The 25,136-nt window shown below is 35.0% G+C and overlaps 1 protein-coding gene across 4 annotated transcripts; it reads left to right on the top strand.

Moving 5' to 3' along the window:
• The first annotated feature begins 103 nt into the window (after window positions 1-103).
• LOC121322161 (calcitonin gene-related peptide type 1 receptor-like) lies at window positions 104-23,695 on the top strand. 4 transcript variants are annotated; one of them, XM_041261725.1, is made up of 16 exons: window positions 104-311; window positions 5,130-5,217; window positions 5,887-6,016; window positions 6,906-6,996; window positions 10,634-10,733; window positions 12,529-12,679; window positions 14,513-14,623; window positions 16,404-16,516; window positions 16,798-16,889; window positions 17,266-17,392; window positions 18,728-18,881; window positions 19,417-19,477; window positions 19,703-19,769; window positions 20,474-20,692; window positions 21,259-21,300; window positions 21,891-23,695. In XM_041261725.1, exons 4-16 carry the CDS (start codon window positions 6,965-6,967, stop codon window positions 22,110-22,112), a joined length of 1,491 nt encoding a protein of 496 aa, XP_041117659.1. In that variant the 5' UTR covers window positions 104-311; window positions 5,130-5,217; window positions 5,887-6,016; window positions 6,906-6,964; the 3' UTR covers window positions 22,113-23,695. The 4 variants fall into 4 exon arrangements, with proteins under 4 accessions (XP_041117659.1, XP_041117661.1, XP_041117662.1 ...); XM_041261727.1 differs by lacking the exon at window positions 6,906-6,996; XM_041261728.1 differs by lacking the exons at window positions 5,887-6,016; window positions 6,906-6,996.
• The last annotated feature ends 1,441 nt before the right edge of the window (window positions 23,696-25,136 follow it).

Genomic DNA, 25,136 nt, shown 5'->3' with positions numbered 1-25,136 from the left:
GTACGCAGGCTGTATAATTTATCACCGAGTGCAGGCGGGGTAACTTGTGATGTAACAGGAAGCCACTGTCGCTAATTACTTAGAACCTGACAGCAGTTTCCAACTCAACTCACATTTCAAACCAGTCGGCTTGCATTCGCAACATTGTAATATCAGCACTCCAAAAACTGGATTACTCCCAGAGACGAGGGTCAGATTGAATTTCTCATACAGCAAAGCAACCAACCCATTGGGAAAAGGGAGATTGAATTGAATTTCAGAAAATTATAGTCAACAAACATTGCTACTTGGATTCTTCATACACCTTTCTGGTAAGCAGTAGTCTTTACTTCTGTTTTGTTGTTGTTTTATTGCTACTGTTTTATAACCTGCATATGCAGCAACATGTTCAGCGTTGTGCCCCAGCAAAATTATAAATCATAAATATACGGAGGTCTCATGTTTGCTTAAACTGGTTTTTTTGTTTGTTTTGTTTTTATTTATTTATTTATTTATTTTGTTGTTGTTTTGTTTGTTTGTTTGTTTCTTAACTACTGCGATCTGATTCAAATACTTTCTGTATCTAAAAAGTTGTGATGTTGTAAAAACTTGACTGTCACATGTCAGTTGTCAGTGGCAAGCTTGTATCGCGCCTATGGTCAGATGCCATAGCTGCAGATGAGTGGTTTAGAGCCAGGGAGGTTAGCATATTGTGTCAAAATTATGTTAGTCTATCCTAGGGAATAGATAATGGAAAATCAGTTTATGAACAAACCAACAATGTGTAAGCAATAATTATAATTGTGTAGCAGATTCATTAGTTACAGACCAACGAAATACAAAATGACTACAGACTCATTAGTTACTTTAATATTTTGCAGTAAATATGTATGTATTAATGGGCATGTCGTTTTAATTTTACTATCCGATAAGAAACATTGGTTTCTAAGAATAAATTGCGGTCATGTGTATGGTATTCACAAGTAAAATACATCCAAAAAATAAAAACATTTACTTATGAATGAATATTTCTTGGAAAATATATGGTAATTCTGTTGTAGTAAAGAAAAAAAGGTATTCCTTTGACAATGATAAGGTAATATATTTTAAAGTGTATGTGAACGCAGAATTGCTACTAGTTTTCAAGCAAAGTCCACCAAGACAGGTCCCACACTCAAACACCTGGACAAGACCATTGTTTTTAGGTTTAAAAAATATTCTTAAGTTTATTTCATTAAAAACAAACAAACAAACAAACAGAAAATGCAGTAGCAAACAACGCGTTTCGACAACGTCCCTTTGTCAGGTTCGCATTCACAAAGACACGTTGTCGAAACTCATTGTTTGTTGCAGCATTTTTGTTTGTTTGTTTTTAATGAAATTAACATAGGAATATTTTAAAATATAAGATCCCAGTGGTTTTTTCCGAACTTTTGACAGTGCGACCTGCCTTGGTGGATTTCGCTTGAAAACTGGAAGAAGTAATTGTTGTTGTACTATATATATATCATTGTGTTGTATAGGTTTTCTTTTCAAAATTATAGTCAGTGTTTCATAAAGGTGTAAGTAACATTATGCACATTAATAAGACAACAGTAATCATGTTATGTTATCAAAACAAAATTATATTTTCAAGGAAAGGTCTGTCATTTCTTTCTCGTTTACCACGACTGAGGAGCATTTCAAATTGTTAGATATGCATTAACTTAATTTCCAATTTAATTTTGGTGATAACCAGCTGAGGTAAAAATAAATAAATAAATAAATAAAAGCCTACCATCAAAGCCACATAGTGGTTTTAGAAGAACATGTATAAATAAATATAAATAAAATAGTGATACAGTAAATGTAATACTAAAAGAAAACTGTAAAATTAAATGACAACGTTTTGACTGCAGTATTCAGTCGCATATCCGCCCGTCACATATCCACCCTAACCGTTTATCTGCCGTGAACAATCTCTTCAACAACATTAGTTTATTGAACAGAGATTTGTTCAGAGACTGCAGATCATACCAATGTTTTCGTACGCGGTGTTCTAGGTGCACCGTGCGCTGCCATTGCTGGTAGAGTCACTGAGCTGTTCGGTGTGTTGATATGTAAGTAAATCCTGTTTGCCAGCGGGGCGTATCAACCTCAACCTCAGTCTCACTTTCCTGCCTGTCATTCAGCAGCAAATGCATGCACTCAAACAGGATTCATTTATCCGCCATTTTACATATCCGACCCTTACTCTGGTCCCACGGCAGGTGGATATGCGATGTATTAGTCTTTCTCAATGTCGTCAGTGTTGAGAGTTTTTGGTCCGGTCCAGGTTCTGTGTACAAATCTCTTCATGGTCTTAAGCAAAATGAGCATATGCCGTTTTTTGTGTGTGTGTGTTTTGTTTTTAGTTTTTTCATAAATGACATTGAAGACATTTAGAAAGAATAGTGGTTTGTCATTGATTTTGTTTTAGTATTAATACATAACTTTATTCTTACAATTTAGAGCCTTCTGCCTCACTGTCATCTTCCATCTGCCCCCAAGTTAAAATATATTCAAGCTTAGCCTTTGAGTGATTACAGAAAATGGCCATGTATCTTGGTGTGGGATCAGAAGCACTGCTGTTGCCTTGTCAGTGAGGCCTTGGGCAAATTATGTAAAACCCTATTGGTGAGCGTTACAGCTGTAAATATACACTAATGGTTGTTATGTTGAAAGACAGTGGGTCTGACTGTGTGCAACTTGCTGGCAAATTGTTTACCCCATAGTCAATATAGGATCTGGGCAATTTTCCCACAGTGGAAAATATAGTCCAAGGGATAAAGAAGCATAGCATGTATGGCTGAGTAGAGTACATCATGTGGGACAATTTAGATTTAGAAATGAGATGTTGACCACAACTGCATTTGTTGAGACCAGTTATGTTAAATTCATAACAGGTAGCTGAATAAAAATAACTTGCTTTCATTTCACTAGCAGCAGTTCTTATTTAAATGAATTGAAATCATGTTATTGACATTGAGAAACACACACACAGACACACACAACACCCCGTCATTGTCACCGAATGTGCGCCTGGTTATCAGCTGCTTTATACCCATAAGGCATGTCTATCTTGTTTTCAAACACTCTCAATACACGGTCTGATGCTTTTGTTTATCTTGGTGCTTGGTTGCTGCTTATCTCGGTTTTAAGCAGTTGATAATTAGGATGTGAACAAGTTTAGAGTTTAGAGTTTTAAAGTTTTTTGTTGTTTTTTCTAATTGCAGTGCAGTGTTTCCTCATTTTAAAAATGTGGTCAGCTGGCACAGTTTATGGAACCGGCAATATGTGTTCTTCTTTAAGTGCATGCTGTACATGGCACTTTGAGGGAGCAATAGTCCTACCCCTTTATAACCACTTTCTTGCTTCATAAAGAGAGAGCACGGTATACCAATTGTATGAAAACAAAAAGCATAAAAGACTAGGCTGACACTGTGCTACATGTAGTAAGAGTCTAGTAGAATTGTACACATTAGTAGTGTAAATGAGCGCCATTCAAAGTTCCACAAGACTCAACAAAAAGAATTGTATGGAATTGTGTAGAATGCTCCAAGCATGTTACATGTGACAATCAGAGGTTGTTTGGACCTGTAATAAAAAGGCAGACCTGGAAATATATTAGTCAGCACCCAATGAGGCCAGTGTATGTGTGTCATGTCTGATCATATTCAAGCCTTTACATTTTAGGTCAAAGCCTGTTATGCAGTGGTAATGATATCACCCTGCATATCCAACTAATATACATGTATTTAGTTATTTAGTGTATATCTAGAAGATGGATCATCCAATTGTGGTTCAATAGCACTAGCTCATGAGTGTCAGATGACCAGTCCCCAGTATTGCCTGTGGAGTTCTGCCTTGTGATAGGTTAGGTTAACACACAGGTTGCCTGAATTTCAAGAATCATTTGTTACAAAAATTATTTGTAATGTGAATTCTGAGCACAGCAAATGGCCTCCTATTAGTAAAGCGATTGTATACTGTTTTCTTGGTAACGCTTTATATTGCTTGGCATAAATTAATATTAAATAGACATGCAATTGCATATTAAACTATGGTTAAATTAATATTTAATATATATGCAATTGAGATTCAGTTTACATTCAATTATTCCTTGTTACTTCCCATTAAAATTTAAGTCAGATTAACTGTATTTTCAATAAGGACATATAAACAATGGGAAATTATTACATATTTTCAGGGGTAACAAAAAGTAATATAAATGGAATTGATATGCAATTACATTTTCAATCGACATTTGGTTAACATTTAGCAGTAAACCAGCTGTTGCATATTAATTTAACACTAATTTAATATGCAATTGCTTATCTATGTAATATTAATTTATGCCACGCAATATAAAGCGATCCTGTTTTCTTTACTATCAGCCTGACTCTGCGGTAGTTCTTTCCCATGAACAGGTGGACAGCCTCATCTCAAATGGCTTTGTACTTGTTTTCTTATGTACTGGAATCACCTAGTTTCTGTGACCATCCTCCGATCTCCACTAATCATCTTCCGTCTGATTTATGATTTTTACAGTTGGGCCTGTATGAATATGTAGAAGTGACCCATGACATTGTCATTTTTTACCCAATTAACAGTTTATTTCAACAAAAGATGAGAGCTGTTTGTAATCTGTATGTTGTAGCTGAGGCGTTGGGTAGCAGTGTTAGGGTTTTGCTTTAATGTTTACTATGTATTCGGATATAAACAAAATCTATCAAGTTAAGTTTTGCACAACTTTTCAATGCAATGTGTAAAGACAAAAAAGCATGTGAAATACATGGTATAGGCATGATATGAATATGGGAAAGGCATAGCAAACTGCAAAATCACTGTACAAGTGCACTATATACCTTTTATTGTAAATCACAGCTAGTGTTATTTTATTAATCAATCTACTATATATTGTTTATTTAAGTTGAATTAATTGACAGAATAGGTTTTTTTTCACATATTTAGCAGATACAAAATCTGTTTGGGATACAAAAGTAATATAGTACAAATAGGCAAAAACAAAACAAACAGACAAACAAAAAAAAAAACGCCTGCAAATTGTGAGATAAGGCTTTATTTTTAGTGAATACTTGCCCTAATTTGAAACTATTCTTTTACAACAGGAAAAAACAAGCACACAAGTCCAGGGATAACACCTGTTCACCAAAGCTTAGTGCTATCATAGTTTTCCCTTGACCGTACCTGTTTGAGGTAGGTGGCCTGGGTTTCAATATACATAAAATCATAAAATCCTTGGTTTTAATCTTAGTGTCTCACAGCAACACACGAGGGCCTTAAACAAGCACCGAAAGTTTCATCTACATCTACAAATGGTCAGACTGCATGTAAATTGGGGCTCGAACGAATTTAGTACTGTACCCACACTCCACTCTAAAATGAGTGTAACCAATATAAAACTATGTGAAACCGCAAATATTCACTCTAATTAAATGTATTTTGATATAAACACCTAACAATGTAATGGTATGTAATATACATGAAAGACTCCCAGTGGTATTTATTGGTTTTCCAAGCACACACACAAGCTAGAATAAATGTTCTGTACTAACTGTTGTCAGGGCCACCTTTCGTTTTAGATCTTGCACCAGATTGATGTAACTGTCCCCTGAATTGATTTGGGATTGTTTGTTGTGAAGGTGTACTTTACTGCACATACAGTATAAATATTGTTTACACCAACTACACCTTCACAATAGCTCTTGTAATTTGTTCTCATCATTTTTAATTAAAGATTAACTTGCCTTTAGTGAATAGCCTTGCTATGTGTGTCAGAAACAAACTGACTTCCTGTGACTCAAACAGTTATTGATCATTTAATCAAATGTGCTAACAAGTGACATAGATTGCATTCCTTTACAGATTTTTTCCAAAAGATCCACAATATTACACCAAACAATGTTCTGCAAGGGAACAATAAAAGAGCAGAAAGCAACCATCCTGTGACCCTCATAGGATGTTTACATTGCACCCTGCAAAAACAATAGACATGGTAAGCTTACACAGTGGCGATATCATGCACACACAGCTGTAGCACACATTCCATATCTAAATCACCAAGGGTACAGAATATTCTTGTTTCTTGTAACACATACTCCACATGCATTTATTATTAATCGTTGGTGTGTTTGTGATTTAAACTTTGTTGGGTGGTCTTCTATTTGGAACGCAGTCTGTTGACAGCGGTTTTGTTTATATTCCCCCCTAGTTCTGGGCAGCTGTCCCACCTTCAAAAAGTAATTACCAACACTGTATATCACTCCAGAGCACACCCTGGGGGCCTCAGTGGTGAGAGAGTTACTGAACATTTAACCCTTTTCAATGCTTTAAATCACTTTGAGCACCAATAAAGTATTCAAAGAAATCCAGACAGGGGTTTCAGTTTTCCTATAGGAAGAGTGTATATACTGTGAGCACAATTATCGTATGTAGACTGAATACCCTGTGTTGCTTCGCTGAGATATTCTTTTCAGCACACAACAGACAGTTGTGACTAGAATGTACAGGCTGGGTGCATCTAGTCTAGAAGGCATGTCCGTTTTCTAAATGTGAAAACTAAAGTGTCTCCTACCCTTTGTCCAAAGTCTGTATCCACTCACTTTACAATTGTGTCATCTAGTCCCGGTCTCTGTGCTGCACTAGGGTATAGGTTAAAAGTTACTTTGGGGCATGTTTTAATGATTGTAATTCCAGTGATGATCTGTAGAATTAAGTTATGCAACTGTTGTTCTTTCTTGGTGGTGAGAACTTTCCTTAAGTTCTGGGAATACCTGTTAAACTGTGAGTAGATCATTCAAGTCATGTTTCAAAGTGTACTATAGGCAGTGAGAACACAGCCAGCTGCACAATTATTTATTCAATGTCTTGAATAACTTTTCCAGGTAATGACTGCTGGATAAATAACAGCTGTGCAGCACGGACTATAGTGACCTAACAGAATATGAGGTTTTCATTTGGGAAAAAAGGACACCTGTAAGTAAACTTACAAGTTGAGTGAACATAGGCTGGTCAGTTATACCGTGTACAATTCTATGCAAAACTAGGGTGCAGCTTTAAATTAACTAGGTTTAAAATGTGCCCATGTCTGTCTTGATCAGCAAATTAATAACTTAATATTTTATAGTAAATTGTGTATATTTGTTATACATGGTCTTTATATTAGCATCCATCATTCGCCCCTTTATGCCTTTACTTTTATTGTAAAAGGAGGCAGCTTGACAAAAAAAAAAAACAAAGACATTGCACTCCCCAAAGGGAGTGTGCTGTTTCACTGTTCAAACAAACCAGGCTCATTCACACAAGCAGTTATAAAGCTGGACCTGCATATTACCTACAGGAGTCACAGTCTGTAGCAGCAGTGATTAATACGCACATTTGAGGAGTTTGTGTTTCTCGGTTCCTCTGCCTATTGCACTTTTAATTTGCATTGTAATTGTAGTTAAACTTGTACATTAAAACACAAAGTTATTATTTATGTATTTGTATTTACTAGTCAATTCTCAAAAGCATTGCTTAATTCCCCACATGCTATAAACAGGGGCAGGACAGCCCTGGAAAACAAGTTGAATCTCAGTGGATGTACCCTGTTTAAATATCTCCTAATAAATAAATAAGTACTAAGTAATGCTAAACAAAACAAAACAAAAAAACCTAATTATCCATACCTCTCCCAACAAATATTATTCTGTTTTTAAATCTGTCTATTGGCAACATATTATAATGTTAGCTAATCCAAATATTTCCAGATGTATGTACAAAATACAAAATGTATTAATCAGCTTTGGGCATCAGTAATAGCCTCTGGCTTTATGAAATAGTTTTTTTTTGTCTTTGTTTGGAGTGGGTGAGAGGCTATGATCCTGTAATTTAAATGAGTGACTTTATATAACAAGACAAGGGAATTATTTTTCATGTTTACTGAGGTTAATGTTCCCATTTTTTTTTTCTTCAGATTTGGTTTTAATATTTATATGCATAACCAACCAATTCTAACATATATATGTGTGTGTGTGTGTGTGTGTATAGTCAGACCCTTCCTATTGTGTTCCATTTTGTGAAATTACAAAACGATTCATACACATTTTTTTAAACTTAATCTTTTATTCAAAACTTAAATGCTCAAACTGAAGACTACTAAGGGTAGGATAAGTTACAGTAAATGTCAGCAAAAACTAAAAAGAAAAAAACTGAAATAAGTTGATTGCATAAGTATTCAGACCCATCAACTCAATATTTGTGAGAGGGTCTGAATACTTTTGCAAGGCACTGTGTATATATATATATATATATATATATATATATATATATATATATATATATATATATATATATATATATACACACACACACACACACAGTGGCTTGCAAAAGTATTCAGACCCCTGACCAATTCTCTCATATTACTGAATTACAAATGGTACATTGAAATTTCGTTGTTTGATATTTTATTTTTAAACACTGAAACTCAAAATCAATTATTGTAAGGTGACATTGGTTTTATGTTGGGAAATATTTTTAAGAAAAATAAAAAACTGAAATATCTTGCTTGCATAAGTATTCAACCCCTGTGCTGTGGAAGCTCCCAGTTTGCACCGATGAAAGAAATTGCCCAAACGAGGACACAATTACCTTACCATTGGCCTCCACCTGTGAACCATTAAAGTTGCTGTCACATTTTCTGGATAAAAACCCCACTGTTGAAGGATCATTGGTAAGGCTGTGAATCTGAAGGAAAATAAAGACCAAAGAGCATTCTACAGAAGTTAGAGATAAAGTAATACAAATGCATAGATTAGGGAAAGGGTACAAAATAATATCCAAGTGTTTGGATATCCCAGTGAGCACAGTTGGATCAATAATCAGGAAGTGGAAGCTGCATCACACCACCCAGGCACTGCCAAGAAAAGGCCGTCCCTCAAAACTCAGCACTCAAACAAGAAGGAGACTTGTGAGAGAAGCCACAGAGAGGCTAACAATCACTTTGAAGGAGCTACAGAGTTCAGTGGCTGGGAATGGAGTAATGGTGCACCAGTCAACCATATCAAGAGCTCTGCATAACACTGGCCTGTATGGGAGAGTGGCAAGAAAGAAGCTGTTACTCAAAAAGTACCATCTGAAAGCACAGCTGGAGTTTGCCAGAAAGCATGAAAGTGACCCAGCTGTGATGTGGGAAAAGGTTTTGTGGTCAGATGAGACCAAGCCAGAGCTTTTTGGCCAAAACTCAAAGCGCTATGTGTGGCGCAAACCTAACACTGCCCATGCCTCAAGACACACCATCCCTACAGTGAAGTATGGTGGTGGCAGCATCATGCTGTGGGGATGCTTCTCATCAGCAGGGACTGAGCATCTTATTACAATTGAAGGAAGAATGGATGGAGCAAAATACAGGAAAATACTGCAAGAGAATCTGCTTCAGTTTGCTAAAAAACTGAAGATTGGGAGGATATTCACCTTTCAGCAGGACAATGATCCCAAGCACAAGGCCAAAGCAACATTGGAGTGGCTCAAGAACAAAAAGGTGAATGTCCTACAGTGGCCCAGTCAAAGTCCTGATCTCAAATCCATTGAGAATCTGTGGCACTATTTGAAAATTGAGGTCCACAAGCGTCGTCCAACCAACCTGAGCAAATCTGCCAAGAAGAATGCGCCAAAATCACTCCGACACTGTGTGCAAAGCTGGTACATACTTACCCCAAAAGACTTAAAGCTGTTATTGCAGCAAAAGGTGGCTCTACCAAATATTAATGTGTGGGGGTTGAATACTTATGCAAGCAAGATATTTTTTTTTTTTATTTTTCTTAAAATATTTCCCAATATAAAACCAATGTCACCTTACAATAATTGATTCTGAGTTTAAGTGTTTTAAAATAAAATATCGAACAGAACGAAATTTCAATGTACCAGTTGTAATTCAGTAATATGAGAGAATTGGTCAGGGGTCTGAATACTTTTGCAAGGCACTGTATATAACATTTTTAAATTTGTAAATAAAAAAGTAAAATAAAGTAAAACATTGTTTCTGTGTTGTGTTTATCCTCAAGGTTGATTACTTGGTTTGCTCATGCATTTTTTAGTGCTCACAGCTTAGTACTGTAGAAACTGTATCAGCACTGTACGAAGCTGCCGGATATTTCACACACAAGCCTCCTAGTTTGTGTTCATTTCTGTGGCATTATCAAAGCATATTTTCATTATAACTCATCCTGATGTGCAGAATATAAACTGTATCACTGTGGGATGATGTTTGAAACCGTACCATAAAAAAAGTTTTACTTTTTTGACCTTATTTCTACTATAATGAAAAATCATACATGATCCAAATATTAATAACCATGTTCCATTTGTACAGAACCAAAATAATGGAAACATGATTTGGTGTGAAAAACATCATCAACTGTGGTCATTTCACCTGATAGAATTGACAGCAGGATGTTTCATGATTTTAAACAGTGGGGTTTCAGAACTCTAAACACACATGAAGCTAAATGTTTAGGAACATGCACTGTACTGCATGGTGTAACCCTAAGAATCCAAACTAGATTTTGGCAAATACCAGCATCAGTATAACCAGAGAAATTCATACCTGTTTCTTGTACTTTTGTTGTTTCAGCCCGATAAGAGTTCTGCATTGCTGCTTCACTCCTGTGTCAATTACAAAGATGGAGAAACACTTGGTGCCTTCTCTTTTGTTACTTAGTTCTGTTGCTAAGGTAAGATTTTCATAGAATTTTAATATTTTCATCCGTGTGTGTCTGTAACTTGTTTGTCTGTTCACAGTGATGCACCACGTAATCTACAGCAGATATATATCTATATATATATATATATATATATATATATATATATATATATATATATTATATATATATATATGCGTCATAAATATATATATATTTAAAATTATTAAATAACAAAATTGTTAATAGCAGAGTAATCTCTTAGATTGTGTGTTTAGCGTCAAAAATAAAATAATAAAATAAACAATTATATGGATATATAACATTCTGGTTATGTGTATACCATGTTTAAATAATAATAGCTGATCTATATTTTAAATCTGCCTTTTTGTACATTTAACACGTGTTGACTAGATGACAGTATAAAGAAAATAATGAGTTGTTACGATCGGCAATAAATTCAGCCAGTGTTTAATTTTGCAACTATTATTTGTGGCATACTGTTATTTTAACAGCTTCAGAGTTGCTACAGCATCGGTGAATTGAAAAAAAAAAACACCTCAGTTTTTCACTGTGGAAATTTGGACAGTGGGAGAAACTGAAGCTCTGACAGAAATCTCGTCAGACACCAAAATCCAAGCCGAACTGGACAAAACTCACAAAAATAGTAAAATTATCTTTTCTTAAATTACTATGTTTAGTGCTGACAGTAGGAGAACCATGCAGAATTTGCATAAATGGCATTATTCTCCTACTGTAGGCATTCCATGCATGTAGGTGTATTAATTAAATTAGGGAAGTGCCCCCCCCCCCAGTGATTTCTACCACAGCAAAATATAATAATCATACTGTAAAAACAGTATAATCGTAAATCTTGAAAAACTACTCACTTCTAAATATTTTGTAGGCATTTTTGTATTACTTTAGTATAAATACATGTTAATTTGGATTCATATGTTGTTTTTTTCTGACTTTATGTGAACGAAGACACACACATTTGCCCGTTTTCCCATTGGAAATAGTGATATTTTGAAATGTCACTGTCCTGGTCACAAAAGCAAATTTTGTGGGGAATAATAGCCATTTTCTATACTTTTGAGGCATAAGCAATTAGGAAATAACACTTACTACCCAGGAACACGCTCTAATTCTTGCTCCCATGTCTCACCGTTAAAATCAGTTGTACATAGTTTAAAGAAAGTATGACTTTTTCCAATGTTTCTTAGGGTTATGTGAGAATGTTGTGGTCCAAGAAGCTTCAAATTTGGATATATATATATATATATATATATATATATATATATATATATATATATATATATATATATATATATATATATATATATATTTTTTTTTTTTTTTTTACTGAAGGAGGAGGGCCTATTGCATGCTCAGAAGTTGACCATAGATGGTCAACTTCTAAATGCATGCCTGTCACAGGGCTCCCCTGGTTCCTAAACACTGCTAGGTACAGACAGGGATTGCAGTCCGTACATGACTTTTGCAGAAATTAAGGGTTTGCTTACGAAGGGGTTTAATAGTACAGTTTTGAGCAAAATATAGTAGAAAATCTGCCCTGTCCAGGAGACATATCCAAAAACATGACAGTACCAGCAAATAAGGGAGAGTTGACAGGTCTGGTGAAGAGTTGAACTAGAATCTTTACTGGTATAGAAGTAGTATTCCTCCTTTACCCTGTACCAGTGAACCAGTGCAGAACCATTGCAGCGCTTCCTGTGGGTCCCCATCCCAACACCCTGCATTACATGCATATTTATAGTATTCTTTCTCAAAGTAATAATTAAATTTTTCTTTTTTTTACTTCCAGCTGTTTGTTTTCGCCAACGCTGATGCGAACGAAACTCAACATTCCCCGCAGCATGTCTACAGTGAGCTTGGAGTCACCAGAAATAAAATAGTGACAGCGCAGTTTGAATGTTACCAGAAAATTATGAAAGACACAGATTATAACAAAAAAGGTAATTTCATAATCCTATACTGAAAGTATGTTTTTACCGCATGTATGTATGGAATAATGTATAGGTGTATGTAGTGTAGCTTGTTGGAGATCCCTAATTCATAACTATGACACTTTCTTTATCCTGTAATATAGAAGTCGAATGCTGCACTGGTTTTACCGCTGTACCTCTTTTGTATACCTGTTTAGTAGTACCATTAAAATGCCAAAAGAATTAACTTAATCTGATAGTCAGAGCCAAACTTTTAATGATGCTCAATAAATCAGATGTTCTAATAATGTTGGAATTCATTAAGTAACATAACTATTTATTTACATAAAAATATGTATTATGCTTCAAATCGAGGTTCAGTGTTTAAATTCAGTGGTAATATTCTGTGATCCTCCCCTTTTGACATCATTTGTATCAAAAAGATCTTTCATTTGTATTCATTTGTATCCCCCCCCCCCCCCCCCCCCCTTTAGAATAGAAACAGCTGCAAATAACAGTTTTAAAATGTTGCTCAACAGGAAAGAACAGGACATTAAGCTCTGTAGGCTATCCTTTTTAACACTGCTGGAAAGTTAAAAAAAGCACGTTATTTTTTGCTCTCAAATGCATGCTGTGTGAGAATTTAGCATTTTCAGCAGGCATAATATAATGCACCAACATTTTCTAGCCCGGGCAAAGGTGTACGGCTCTGTAGCTGGAGAATATATCCAGCTACACAAGTCTCTGAAATTACTGACTTATTTTCCTTTCTTTTTTTGTGTCCAGAGGTTTGCGTTTAGGTTATTTTTCTGCTCACTCTGTTACTTTGTATATGTGGAATACGTGATTGTAAAATTGTAACATCAGTGTAGTACTCTCTCAGTGAAACGTGTTGTGATTTTGAATTGTGTGTTTTTTAACAACTGTATTATTGTTAAGGATACAAATCATACAGGGATATCACGGTGATCAAGGCTTTCACGCAACCCATGGATTTTGCCATCTGTTTGCCTGGAATAGGAAGTGAGCAGTACACATCTTTTGAATTGGTTTCAGTGCAAAGTTAAAGCGATTAGCACAGGTGAATACTTACACATAGCTACAAAAAGTAAAGTGGTGAAATTAAGTTTACAGAGCAATATCCCAAACTATTTCACAAAAGCAGGGGGAGCTTTAAAAGAGAAACAAAATTTTCAAATTAACCAAAGCCTTTTGTGCAAAATCTAAAGGAAGGACGGTTTACAGTTTTGGAGAAGCACGATAACCCCAATTTGCAGCTCTTGCAGTAGTTGACCCACGGTGCTTAACAGTACCTGTCAACCATGTAGATCCTTCTAACTGTTTAACAGTGTGGACAGGGATTAACTTTTAATGTTCATCTTGTAATACAAAAATCACAGCTGTTTTAAATAGACATTGACGAAAAGGACAGTGTTGTAAAATTCTCAATTTACAATCAGAACATTTAATATAAAAATGTAATTTCAGATTAATTTATTACATCGGACAAGGAATATCTCTTAAAATTAAAAGGCAGGCATATTCCTGTTATGGTTGTTTGAAAAGGTTTAACAATAAAACATGTTATATACATGAAATAGATCAATCTTTCAATCAATCAATCTTTAGTTTATATAGCACCTTTCATAGTGGACCACCTTCACAAAGCTCTTTACAAGATGCAGCAACAAGAAAATCCATAATACTTTATATACAGAGAAATGCACAATACATGATATAAAGTGGACTTTATATGAAGGTTGAATTTGACATGGGTTTGACCATAAACTACTAGACAGGTAACAGTGTCAAAGGTCAAATATAATAAATTTTTTCAATTCAGAATTTTTTTTCCCTGCGCAGGTCCGTTGTGTAACAGGACTTGGGATGGGTGGCTTTGCTGGGATGACACTCCTGCAGGAATGACATCAGTACAGCGTTGTCCTGACTATTTCCAAGACTTTGATCCTTCAGGTAGGCGAATACGTTCTTGGAGTGCCATCCATTTGTGGTTTCATAGGTATAATGTAGCACTGTTGGACTTGGTCAGAGGTTTAATTGCTTCAATGTTATAATTAAAGATTTGGATGTAGCAAAGCCATGGACTGGAATAGCATAGGTTGCCTTCCTCAGGTCTGTTATGTGTGTAGTTAGAGGAAAAGTCCAAAAATGCCTTTGGATTGCCTGGCAGTTTGTATTCATGCCATCTATAATATTTGTTCCTTTACTTCATGAGACAGGAAGTGTACATTTTGATATTAGCAGAGGCAGAGCTAATGCCTTTGGGACAGTTCTTGTCACGCATGAAAAAAATTCTATCATAAGAAAAAAAAACATAAGTTGCTTTAGGAACTGAAACAGACTGAGGGGGTTTAAGCTGCTTGAGAATCCTTTACAGAAAAAAGAATGAGCACTTAATCTGGCAGTCTATAATGGCAGAAAGGTCAAAGAGAGTTTTTAACGAGTATTTAAATGCACAGACATTAATAGTTTGATGGTGGAGGGGACCGTGGGTTAATGTACTAACCTTTCAAAGCTGTGCTCAAACATAAACGCACACCTGTATGTTACTCAGTTCACTGTTATAACACACTCTATCAAATACATGCTTTAAATAGTTAATTCATTTTCTCAAATAAAGAAAAATAAAATAAGGACCAGCCCTAATATTCATTTAAAAAAATATGGCTACAGTATTACAGTAAACTGTATTTAATATACTGTCTTACTGATATAAACTGATATAAATTAAACATTGGATAACCATACTTAATTACTTATGTATCTAGGTTCTGTCAGTAATCCTAATTGTAGGTCTAATGGTGAGGTGAAGTTAATATTAATGTGCTTATAATGCTGCAGCTTCTTAGTTCAGGGCAATTATTCAGTCGCTGTTCTGACTCGATTCAGTAGTCCCAGTAACGAATTTAATGTAAAGCAATATGATATGAGTTGTCTATTGCAAATGTCAATGGAGAATTTAGATATCTTTTATGTTGTCACTTTCAGGCACCTACAATATAGTACCTCCAAGCGATTACTGTAAATCATGATAGAGAACTAAAAACTGCAATAAATACTAGCATGTACCAGAAATATCTCTGTCTCTGGATATCTCCAGTGACAGATGCAGGTTATGGTTTTGTCCACTGTAGATATTCCAGGAGTATATCTACAAATAAATGCGTTTGGTTACTATTATTTATATTATAATTATTTTCTTAATTCATAAAATCAGATTAGAAATCAGAAATATTTAAACAGAAGATATTCCAGTTTTGGTAATCATGGAACTGATGTCTGATTGGCTGAGCTCTTGACATCATAGGTGTTTCTTGCCATAATTAAAATGTGCATGGACATTACGGGGAGTTCTTTCAAGAAATCAGATTGTGAATTCACAGTGATCTACTTTTTTCATGCAAGCTGTCTGACACTGATGGAACTGTGCATGAATTATACGATAGTGTTGTACACGGTACACTTGTTTGTGGTAGTATTGTAACACCTGTAATGTGTAATCAATATCCTTGGCGGACATATGTATGTCACTGACACTTAAAAATAATTTTGAGTTAAATGCTTCCAGCTTAAATGTGATATAAGAATACAGTTCAAGGAACCCCGCACCCCTAATAGTACCAGTTGCTGTTATCGAGTGCTGTTATCGAGTCTACATTTAGATGTCTGCAGGAACACGGTTATTAACCTAGTAGTCATACTCATATAAATTGAATTTTTTTTTCAATTTTAGAAAAAGTAACAAAGATCTGTGATGAAAACGGAAACTGGTTTTCACATCCTGAGAGCAATAGGACATGGACAAACTACACAAGATGCACTGCGAACACCCCGCAGAAAGTGAAGGTTTGTCTGTCAGTTTTTAAGATAACATTAAACCTGGATAAAGAACCAGGCTTTCAATTGTTTCTTTGTTTATTTAGTCATGTTAAAAGGGGGTCAATAAGTCAGCCCCCTAGTAAAACTGTGGGACATTCCTTAGAGAAATAGTGTGCTAGCAACTGTCCCTTCTAATTCTCAGTGATTTTTATTTTCTTACATTTCTTGCTGACAGATTAATACCATTATTGACTATTACTTAACATGTTCATGAGGTGCTTATTTTTTGTGTTATTATTCTATTGCAGACTGCGCTGAATCAGTATTACCTGACAATAATCGGACATGGATTATCTATAGCGTCTTTGCTTATTTCTCTGGGGATATTCTTTTATTATAAGTAAGTCTATAAAAATAATACATCTGAAACCAAGCGTTTAAAAGCTAATTGGCTCACAAATTATATTTCAAATGCCTGCTGAAATTTACGCAAAGATGCATTCCAGTGTTTCTGCACAATTGTATTGTTGGCCAACGGTAAACAAACAGAGAGTCACCAACTCAGACCTTAAATTAAAGGGAGACACAGCTTCTCCTGTCACAGACAATATAACAAACTTTAACGGCAGAGTTTGTGCCTAGGTTTGAAAATGTAAGATCATAAACCGGCCAACTAAAAAACTGGAAACACATTTTGACAGCGTATTCTTTTTTAAAGGTGGGTTGATAACATATTTAAAAATACTAACCTAATTTCCATTCTTTTGTGTTAATAGGAGTTTAAGTTGCCAAAGGATAACTCTGCATAAAAATCTGTTCTTCTCATTTGTTTCGAATTCCATCATCACTATCATTTGGTTGACAGCAGTGGCAAACAACCAGCCTTTGGTTGCAAGAAATCCAGTAAGTAAACCTGAGAGCACCTACACTGTCACATTGGAAAACTGCAAACAAATTGCATCACTGTTTCCCTTCCTAAAAATGAATAAACTCGGCGCACTGCCGTAGAGCCCGAAGGTAGAGTATCCATGTTACCAGAAGCCCGAGATACAATTACAGGCTTTTTACTGCACACTGTGGTGTACTTTATTTGTTATAATTAGTTACAATAGCTGTTTACAATGGCTTGAAAAAGTAGCACATATGACCATTTCCCTTCCCTTGTTTTTTTTATGCTTTTATTTTGCCACTAAACTTTCTTTTTCTTTTTTGTGAAGTTTGTTTGGTTACCGTAGTAAATCAAAATTTCATTCTGAAATCTGCTAGTTATTTTCATTAAACGGTCAGTTTGTGTGCTATGGATAAGTTAGTTAAGATGCCCTCACGACCAGTACATAATAAGCCTTAGAAGCTGTACATAGTAAGACTGTAAACTCCAGGAGTTCGAATATACTCTAAGGGTGTAAACGGCTACTACTGATTATAATAATGACAGGGCTAGGCAATTATGTGTTAGTGATTAGGAAAATGTATTATTAATTTTAATATAGACACTGAGAAAAATTCAAATACAAATTAAACTTTAAATGTGCATTTACTGTGCTCACTCTGGCTTTCTGGGTCATCAGTGCTGTTTTTCAAGGCTTCAACCAAACATATCTGATTCTGTTTGCTCATTACTACTATTAAATAAACAGTGCGATTCGAAACAGCTTAAAATGTCTGTTTCGCTTCAACCGATCGCACAAGATACATGCGAGTCCACACTTATGAAGATAGCATTTTGCAAACCAAAGGTATGCACAGTGAGTAATGTGCGTATGGCTGTGGGCATCAATGAGTCTATGGAACCCATTTTGAAGCAAAGGCAAAGCAAATTTTCACAAGTATTTATTTATTTATTTTTTGCGGATGAAAAAGCATTACAAAAATAACAATTGAACTGCTCCTCCCAGCAACAAAATATGAAGTTCTTCGTTTTTATACTGGTAACATTATTTTATTACTCTTGAATACAATATATTTGGGACCAGTATTTCCAATTTAATTACATAAATGAATATTAGTACAGCAGTTTATTTTGTATTTGCCATATGTCACATCTTTTATACATTTTTGTGGTTGTTTGTTTGTTTATATCGGTTGTTTAGGGATAATTAAACAAGGTGTAATGTCTTCACGAGTAGGACTGTAACTTTCAAGCTTCTTACAAACATTATTAGTCTGTCAACTCAATTACAGTAGCTGCTAAGATCACTTTGAAATAAATTATCTCATGTGTTGTTGTTTTCTGTTAAGGTCAGCTGTAAAGTATCCCAATTTATTCACCTCTACTTGATGGGCTGCAACTACTTTTGGATGCTGTGTGAAGGGATATATCTCCATACACTCATTGTAGTGGCAGTGTTTGCAGAGAAACAGCACTTGCTGTGGTATTATCTTCTTGGATGGGGTAAGATACTGATTGAATACATTCACTTGAGACAGGGTGTGCTATTCAATTGATAAACTGTTCTGAAGATCTGAATACCACCACATTTTAAATACTGAATTAGGACCATACCTGTTATTTTACTTTTAAAGACAATAATACACTTAAGAGAATCACACACAGATAGAGATGTTCTCCCCTTCAGTTGAATGGGCATATATTTGGTCAATAAACATTTGCATACTGTACTTGAAAATGTATTTTATTAAATGGGTTTGGTTGGCCATGACAAGTTTAAGTTTTGATTTGTATTACTGTAAATGTTATTATGGAAAATCCTAGCATGTGTACAAAAAAGATAAACAGTTTATTTTCTAGATTTAAAACTTACTTTAAACAAAGCAACTTACAGTACTGTGCCTCTGAGCTACTGTATGTTTCAAAATACCTTTAAAGTGTATACATTTAAATGCATTTATAAGCCACATGTTATAGGATACACTTTTAGGACCACCCACTCATTTTGTGTAATTGAAATAAATCTCTTATTTTTCAGGCTTTCCACTGATACCTGCCTCTATTCACGCAATAGCCCGCAGTTTATATTATAACGATAAGTACGTTGATTTATTAACGTTACTAAGCTTTAATCTGCTTTTCTCAGAATAAGTCTCCTCTACGTGCAATTCCTTACTTCTTAAAGTTTTTAAGTGTCATTTTCTGAAGCATTGATTGAAATAAATACTGTACCCCCTTACCAAATCATCCCCAGATACAATCTTCTGAAATGCCATGAGTGTTACCTGAAAGAAATATTTTCTTTTTTCTTTTTAAAACTCCAGTTGCTGGATCAGTTCTGAAACACATCTGCTGTACATTATCCATGGGCCCATTTGTGCTGCTCTACTGGTAAGCTCCTAATAAGCGTGTGAGGAACACTTACAACTTCAGCTGTGAATGGTGTTACTGTTAGTGTAAGTAGCTGCATGGCTGGCTTTTTACTGGGACAATCCCACTTTGTTAATTAGAAGCCAAGTTCAGGTTAGTTTGCTGTATTGTTATATTAAGCCACTGTATTAATCACTATGCATTGCAGACCCAGCCCATAAATCATAATTAGATACACATTGTACATTTATAGCAATATCAGGTGCCAATAGGTGAGAAACTGTCTGGTACTTGGGGCATTTGATCTCATTGAAGGTGTCTTTAATGTCACTTTTTGACATTAAAGACACCTGTACCAGACAAACTGTTAAAGATACCCAGGAGAGTTTCTTTTCAGACAGTTATGTATGAACACATTCCAAAGTAATTCCCTTCTGAAAGCAAAACCAGTTTGTTACACATAAGCTGTTGAGAAAATCAAAAATATATTTGTCTGCTCTGTGCAAGATGGCCAATTTAGATACTGTCTATACTGTGGTGCATTGCTGTAAACTACATTAGCACAGTCAATATGTAAGAAAGTTGTTTTAAGACATGACATATATTGAGGAAACAAAAGGCTTGAATAAACCCAAGTCAGTGTAATGACGAGGGCACTAGCAGTGTCCACCCTATCTGGTCATCAGAATGTTACTTTATGTGATTTTTTTTTTTTTTAATTTCAGGTGAATCTGTTTTTCCTGCTCAACATTGTTCGTGTTCTTATCACCAAGTTAAAAGTGACACATCAGGCTGAGTCCAGTCTCTATATGAAGGCTGTTAGAGCCACTCTTATTCTCGTGCCGCTGCTCGGGATTCAGTTTGTTCTGTTCCCATGGAAACCACAGGGTCGCATTGCAGAAGAATTGTATGATTATGTGATGAATATCATTATGCATTATCAGGTAAAGCATCAAATATTGTGGAATTCTATGCACAAATATTACACCATGTCACAGTGAATGCTCTTTCAATATTCTTAATTATCTCATTTGTAAACTAAGCATATTGTTCAAGATAAAGCAGGTGAATTGTTGCACAGCGACACTCTGAACTGTAATAATGGCGAAAGGTTATTTTGCTTGATGTGTATCTTTAGCTTTCTACAGTTAATAGTTATAGAGCACTGTTTTTTCTTAAATGTCTCTTTCAACTGCATACAGAATGCAAAAAAAGCTGTGTCAGAATTTCCAGTGTAGGTGACAGGAATTAGAAAGAAATCAACACACGAGACCGTGTAACACAGAACTGAAACTGAATCTGCACCAGAGAGCTTGCCATCCAGAACTAGAGTTGAATCAGCATTGTTAGTAGGCCAAAAATGGTACAGCTACTCTAGGTGTGTGGAAGTAAGGTTTTAGACCTGAAACTTTCAGAATTGTGCTTCAGGGAGAAAAAGTGTATTTAAGAACAATTAAATTGTTATATGTCTTATCTCATCTGACAATATATTATGTTCCTTCATTTTTAGGGCCTGCTAGTGGCTACAATTTTCTGTTTTTTTAATGGCGAGGTAAGATTCACCTTCTTTATCAGATGACTTTTACTATTCTGCAAACTCTGTGCATTGTAATGAGTAGGAACAATTCAATTTAGTTTACAGATTAATACAAATATGACTGTCCCCATGCAGAATGTACAGTAAAGTTAAAAAAAAAAAAAAAAAAAACATTGGGATACCATTCTGCAATCAGTGTATTAGAAAAAGAAAACCTTACGTATGTAACAATATGAAAATGTGTAGCGTGTATGTACAAAACCCAAACTATAAACTATTAAATATTTGGAAACTCTTATCCCATTGAAAGACCACACAGTAGATGGCCACAAAACTTTCAGATAGAATGCCTAGCTTTAAATAATGCAAAACTTTGAATTTCAATTGTTTAAACTAACAATAAAAAGATGCTGTGTGCTAGTTATGAAACCAAAATTATCGGGCATTACCATGGTAGTTGACCTTGTCTGAACGATAACACCTTCATCAACAGCGCAGTCTCTTACCTTCCTGACAAGGTCAACCACCAGACAACAGTGTCCTCTAATGTTCTGTTGCCTAATTAAGACAACTGATGCTGACATGCTGGTGCTCATTGTTTTTAGGTGCAAGCTGTCCTGAGGAGGCACTGGAATCAGTACCGCATCCAGTTTGGGAACAGCTTCTCCCACACAGACACCCTGCGGTCAGCCTCCTACACAGTGTCCTCTATCACTGAGGTCCAGGGCAGCATGTACAGCAGTGACTGCCATTCAGAGCACCTGAACGGAAAAGGATCCCATGACATCGATACCATCACTTTAAAATCAGAAAATACCTACGCCTGAGCCGGGAGGCAGTCATTGACCATCACAGTTACGATTGTTGGAGACCGGAGTTCAGAGTCGCTATTCCCCTAGATAACCCATGGAACAACCTGGGAGTCATCCTTTATACCTGAGCTCAAATGCTTTTATCTTTTTGTATTTATAACTCATTACTTTCTACTGTGTAGATAAGATTGGCCCTCAATATTTTAAAGGGACTATTGCACAGGTCCCTGATGAACTGGCACAATGATTTATGTGTTGAATACAGAGTGTTGAATGATGCATCACTGCTTTTCTCTTCAAGGACGTGTAAATATCGTTACATCTGTCTTAATGCAAAATGCGCCTCTTATCTTGCAAGGCATTGAGGTGGGTGCAGTATTGTACAGACAGCCATTCCTAATTTAAATAGCCTGTTGTATTTTTCATTTTGTGCCAAAAACGTGAGTAAGCCTACGTGAAGTGCTTTGTGACATATATTACATGGTTGTCATGAGTTGTATGTAATGGACTCCACAATGGTATGGGGAAGAAAATGACAAGGAATGACTGCAGAACCGTTCCATAAGACTACCTGTAGTCCAATTGGATCTGGGCTTCTGCACTTAAACAGCCCAGGATGTCATCAGTATTATTTGTATTATTATTTGATGTGTATTTTATTTTTTCAAACACATACCATGGTAACTGTCCATTATCATGGTATATCTTGGAATATATATAGTTTGATTCAGTATATTAGCTACGTGTTGAAGGTAACTGAGATATGCTTATTCATATAATCAATTGTCATTATTCAAAATGGGTAGGTTATGTAACCTATTAGGCTAATATATAAACTACCTACTGAGAAAAGATCTAGTAATTCACTGCTGATAACTTATCTGACATCAAATTATGTGACAATCGAAAATGCATTGCCTTACATGCACAATAACAGATAAACTCTTGATTACGAAATACAAAGACAAATTTGTATTGTAACCATATAAAACTAAACTACAACTAACAAGGCACTACTAAAAAATACATTTACTGATCCTATCTGCAATTATTGTTGTTTCTTGTTGGTATTATATAATTACATTTATTTTATTCCTTTTAGAAAATGTGTCTTTGTCCCTCAAAAGAGTGTTGGATTGTCTTTCCACTAATCCTTCCAGTTTAATTTTATTGTGCTGTTATTTGAATTATTGCTGTACACAACAGTATTGTAGTTACTAGAAAAAAAATATACTGATTACCTCAAAAAAACAAACAAGAAAAGGCCCTTATCTGCTTTAATGTTTAAACTGTCAAATCAACTTGTACTTTCTTCAGACTTGAATGACCGGTATATGCAAATACTGTTATTAAAAAATAAGCTGCTGTGCCATAGCTTAATCATAATACCATATACCATAAAGCATTACTGTTATTACAGCCATTATTTATAATCATTTTGATTGATTGGTCTAAATGGACACACGAACATTGTACATTAGTTAAATGGAGATAATTAGCTTGACTGCTGACAGACAGCCCTCGTTTTATCCCCTGCTGTGTTTTTACTGAATTCTGCTGGAAATAAATAAATAAATAAAAAGACGTGAAGGACTGCAGTGCTGTAAGTAGTTCATCTTGGGTTGATGAATAAAAATATAAAATTTGCTTACTAAGGTGTGTGTACATTAGTTTGTAATACATGCAGGATTGTGTGTTTCTTTCTTTCTTTTTTCAGCAGAGCTTGAAAAAAATACGTTTACGTTTCCTAATGAGAGAGGTGTTTATTCGAGGGCAGCGTCTATTAAATAGCTGTTATCTGAGTGAGGTGTTAATTCAGGGGCGCCGTTAATTCACAATTAATACTATATATATATTATATATATATATATATATATATATTATCTATATATAGCTATATATATATATATAGCTTTATATATATCTTAATACATTTATATAGCGAAATGGTAATATTATATTTTATAAAGTAGAATTAGTGTGTCTGTTTCAATACAAAGTTTAAGACAGATGAGTTTCATTTCTTTATAGATACACAGGGATGAAGCAGAGGCAACGTGACTTAATGAAGCATTGCTTCTCATCAAAAATTGAATATGAATCCTTTAATAACAAACAACAAGTGTTATTTAGGTGTTTGAAAAAAAAAACAAGCAAATTGTGTGGGCATCTGAGCTGAGTTAAACATTCCTGTGGTCTTGTAATAAATAGTAGCTTCAAGGTATTTACTGTCTTAACAGTTACTTAGTCAGGAATGATTGATTCATTTCCGTGGGAACTCTGATTTTGCCAAATTAGCCACTAGAGTCTACAGAGCAAGTAACTTGACACTCAACATATATATATATAATACTCCATTTTCCATTTCATTCTAGCACTGCCTTAAAGTTAAATGATGTTGTGTTGGAAAATGATCTTTTTACATTTCCTCAGGGGTTAACAATCTACACTAACTGCGTTTTAGTTGTATCATCTGTGTGTCAGACACACACACACACACATCTAAAACAAACAATAGCAAAATCATAATACTAATAATAGAAACACACACACACACATATAGTTTTTTAAATTAATTTCAGAAATATGTGTCTTCGTTGAAGCATTGAAGTTATAGCATGTCCTCTCACACACAATATATAAACGTGTTAATGTATTATCATTGTATTTATTTATGTCTCTGGAGTAAGAATGGTGAACAGATAATGTCCTGTCATGTTTTAATTCGTGTTTACGAGAAATAATTCTTCTTTTGGCCAAGATGCATTAAACCAGCTTAAACCCAGGCTGCATGAATAGAAATACATTTGGATTTATTTCTTCAATAACCTGTTGAGATATTACCCACAACCAGGCTGATAAAGTATGATGGTTTTCAAAGAAAAAGATGAGATCATATTGACTCTGAAAGCGATGAAGTGAAAAGCCATACATTTTAAAATTATAAAACCATAATAAAACCTAAATCATAATTTTATAGTGTTTGTGGTAAGAACCTAATGAAGTTTATGGTAATGAAGTTAAACGTTAGACGGATCT

Source organism: Polyodon spathula, chromosome 10, assembly GCF_017654505.1.
Source record: "Polyodon spathula isolate WHYD16114869_AA chromosome 10, ASM1765450v1, whole genome shotgun sequence".
Taxonomy (NCBI): Eukaryota; Metazoa; Chordata; class Actinopteri; order Acipenseriformes; family Polyodontidae; genus Polyodon; species Polyodon spathula.
This window is presented reverse-complemented; position numbering and strand designations above follow the sequence as displayed.

Coding starts and splice junctions, on each gene's coding strand:
- LOC121322161 (XM_041261725.1), top strand. CDS start 6,965: ATGAGGTTTTCATTTGGGAAAAAAGGACACCT. Junction 19,478..19,702: donor AGTTTATATTATAACGATAA/GTACGTTGATTT, acceptor TTAAAACTCCAG/TTGCTGGATCAGTTCTGAAA. Junction 20,693..21,258: donor ATATCATTATGCATTATCAG/GTAAAGCATCAA, acceptor CTTCATTTTTAG/GGCCTGCTAGTGGCTACAAT.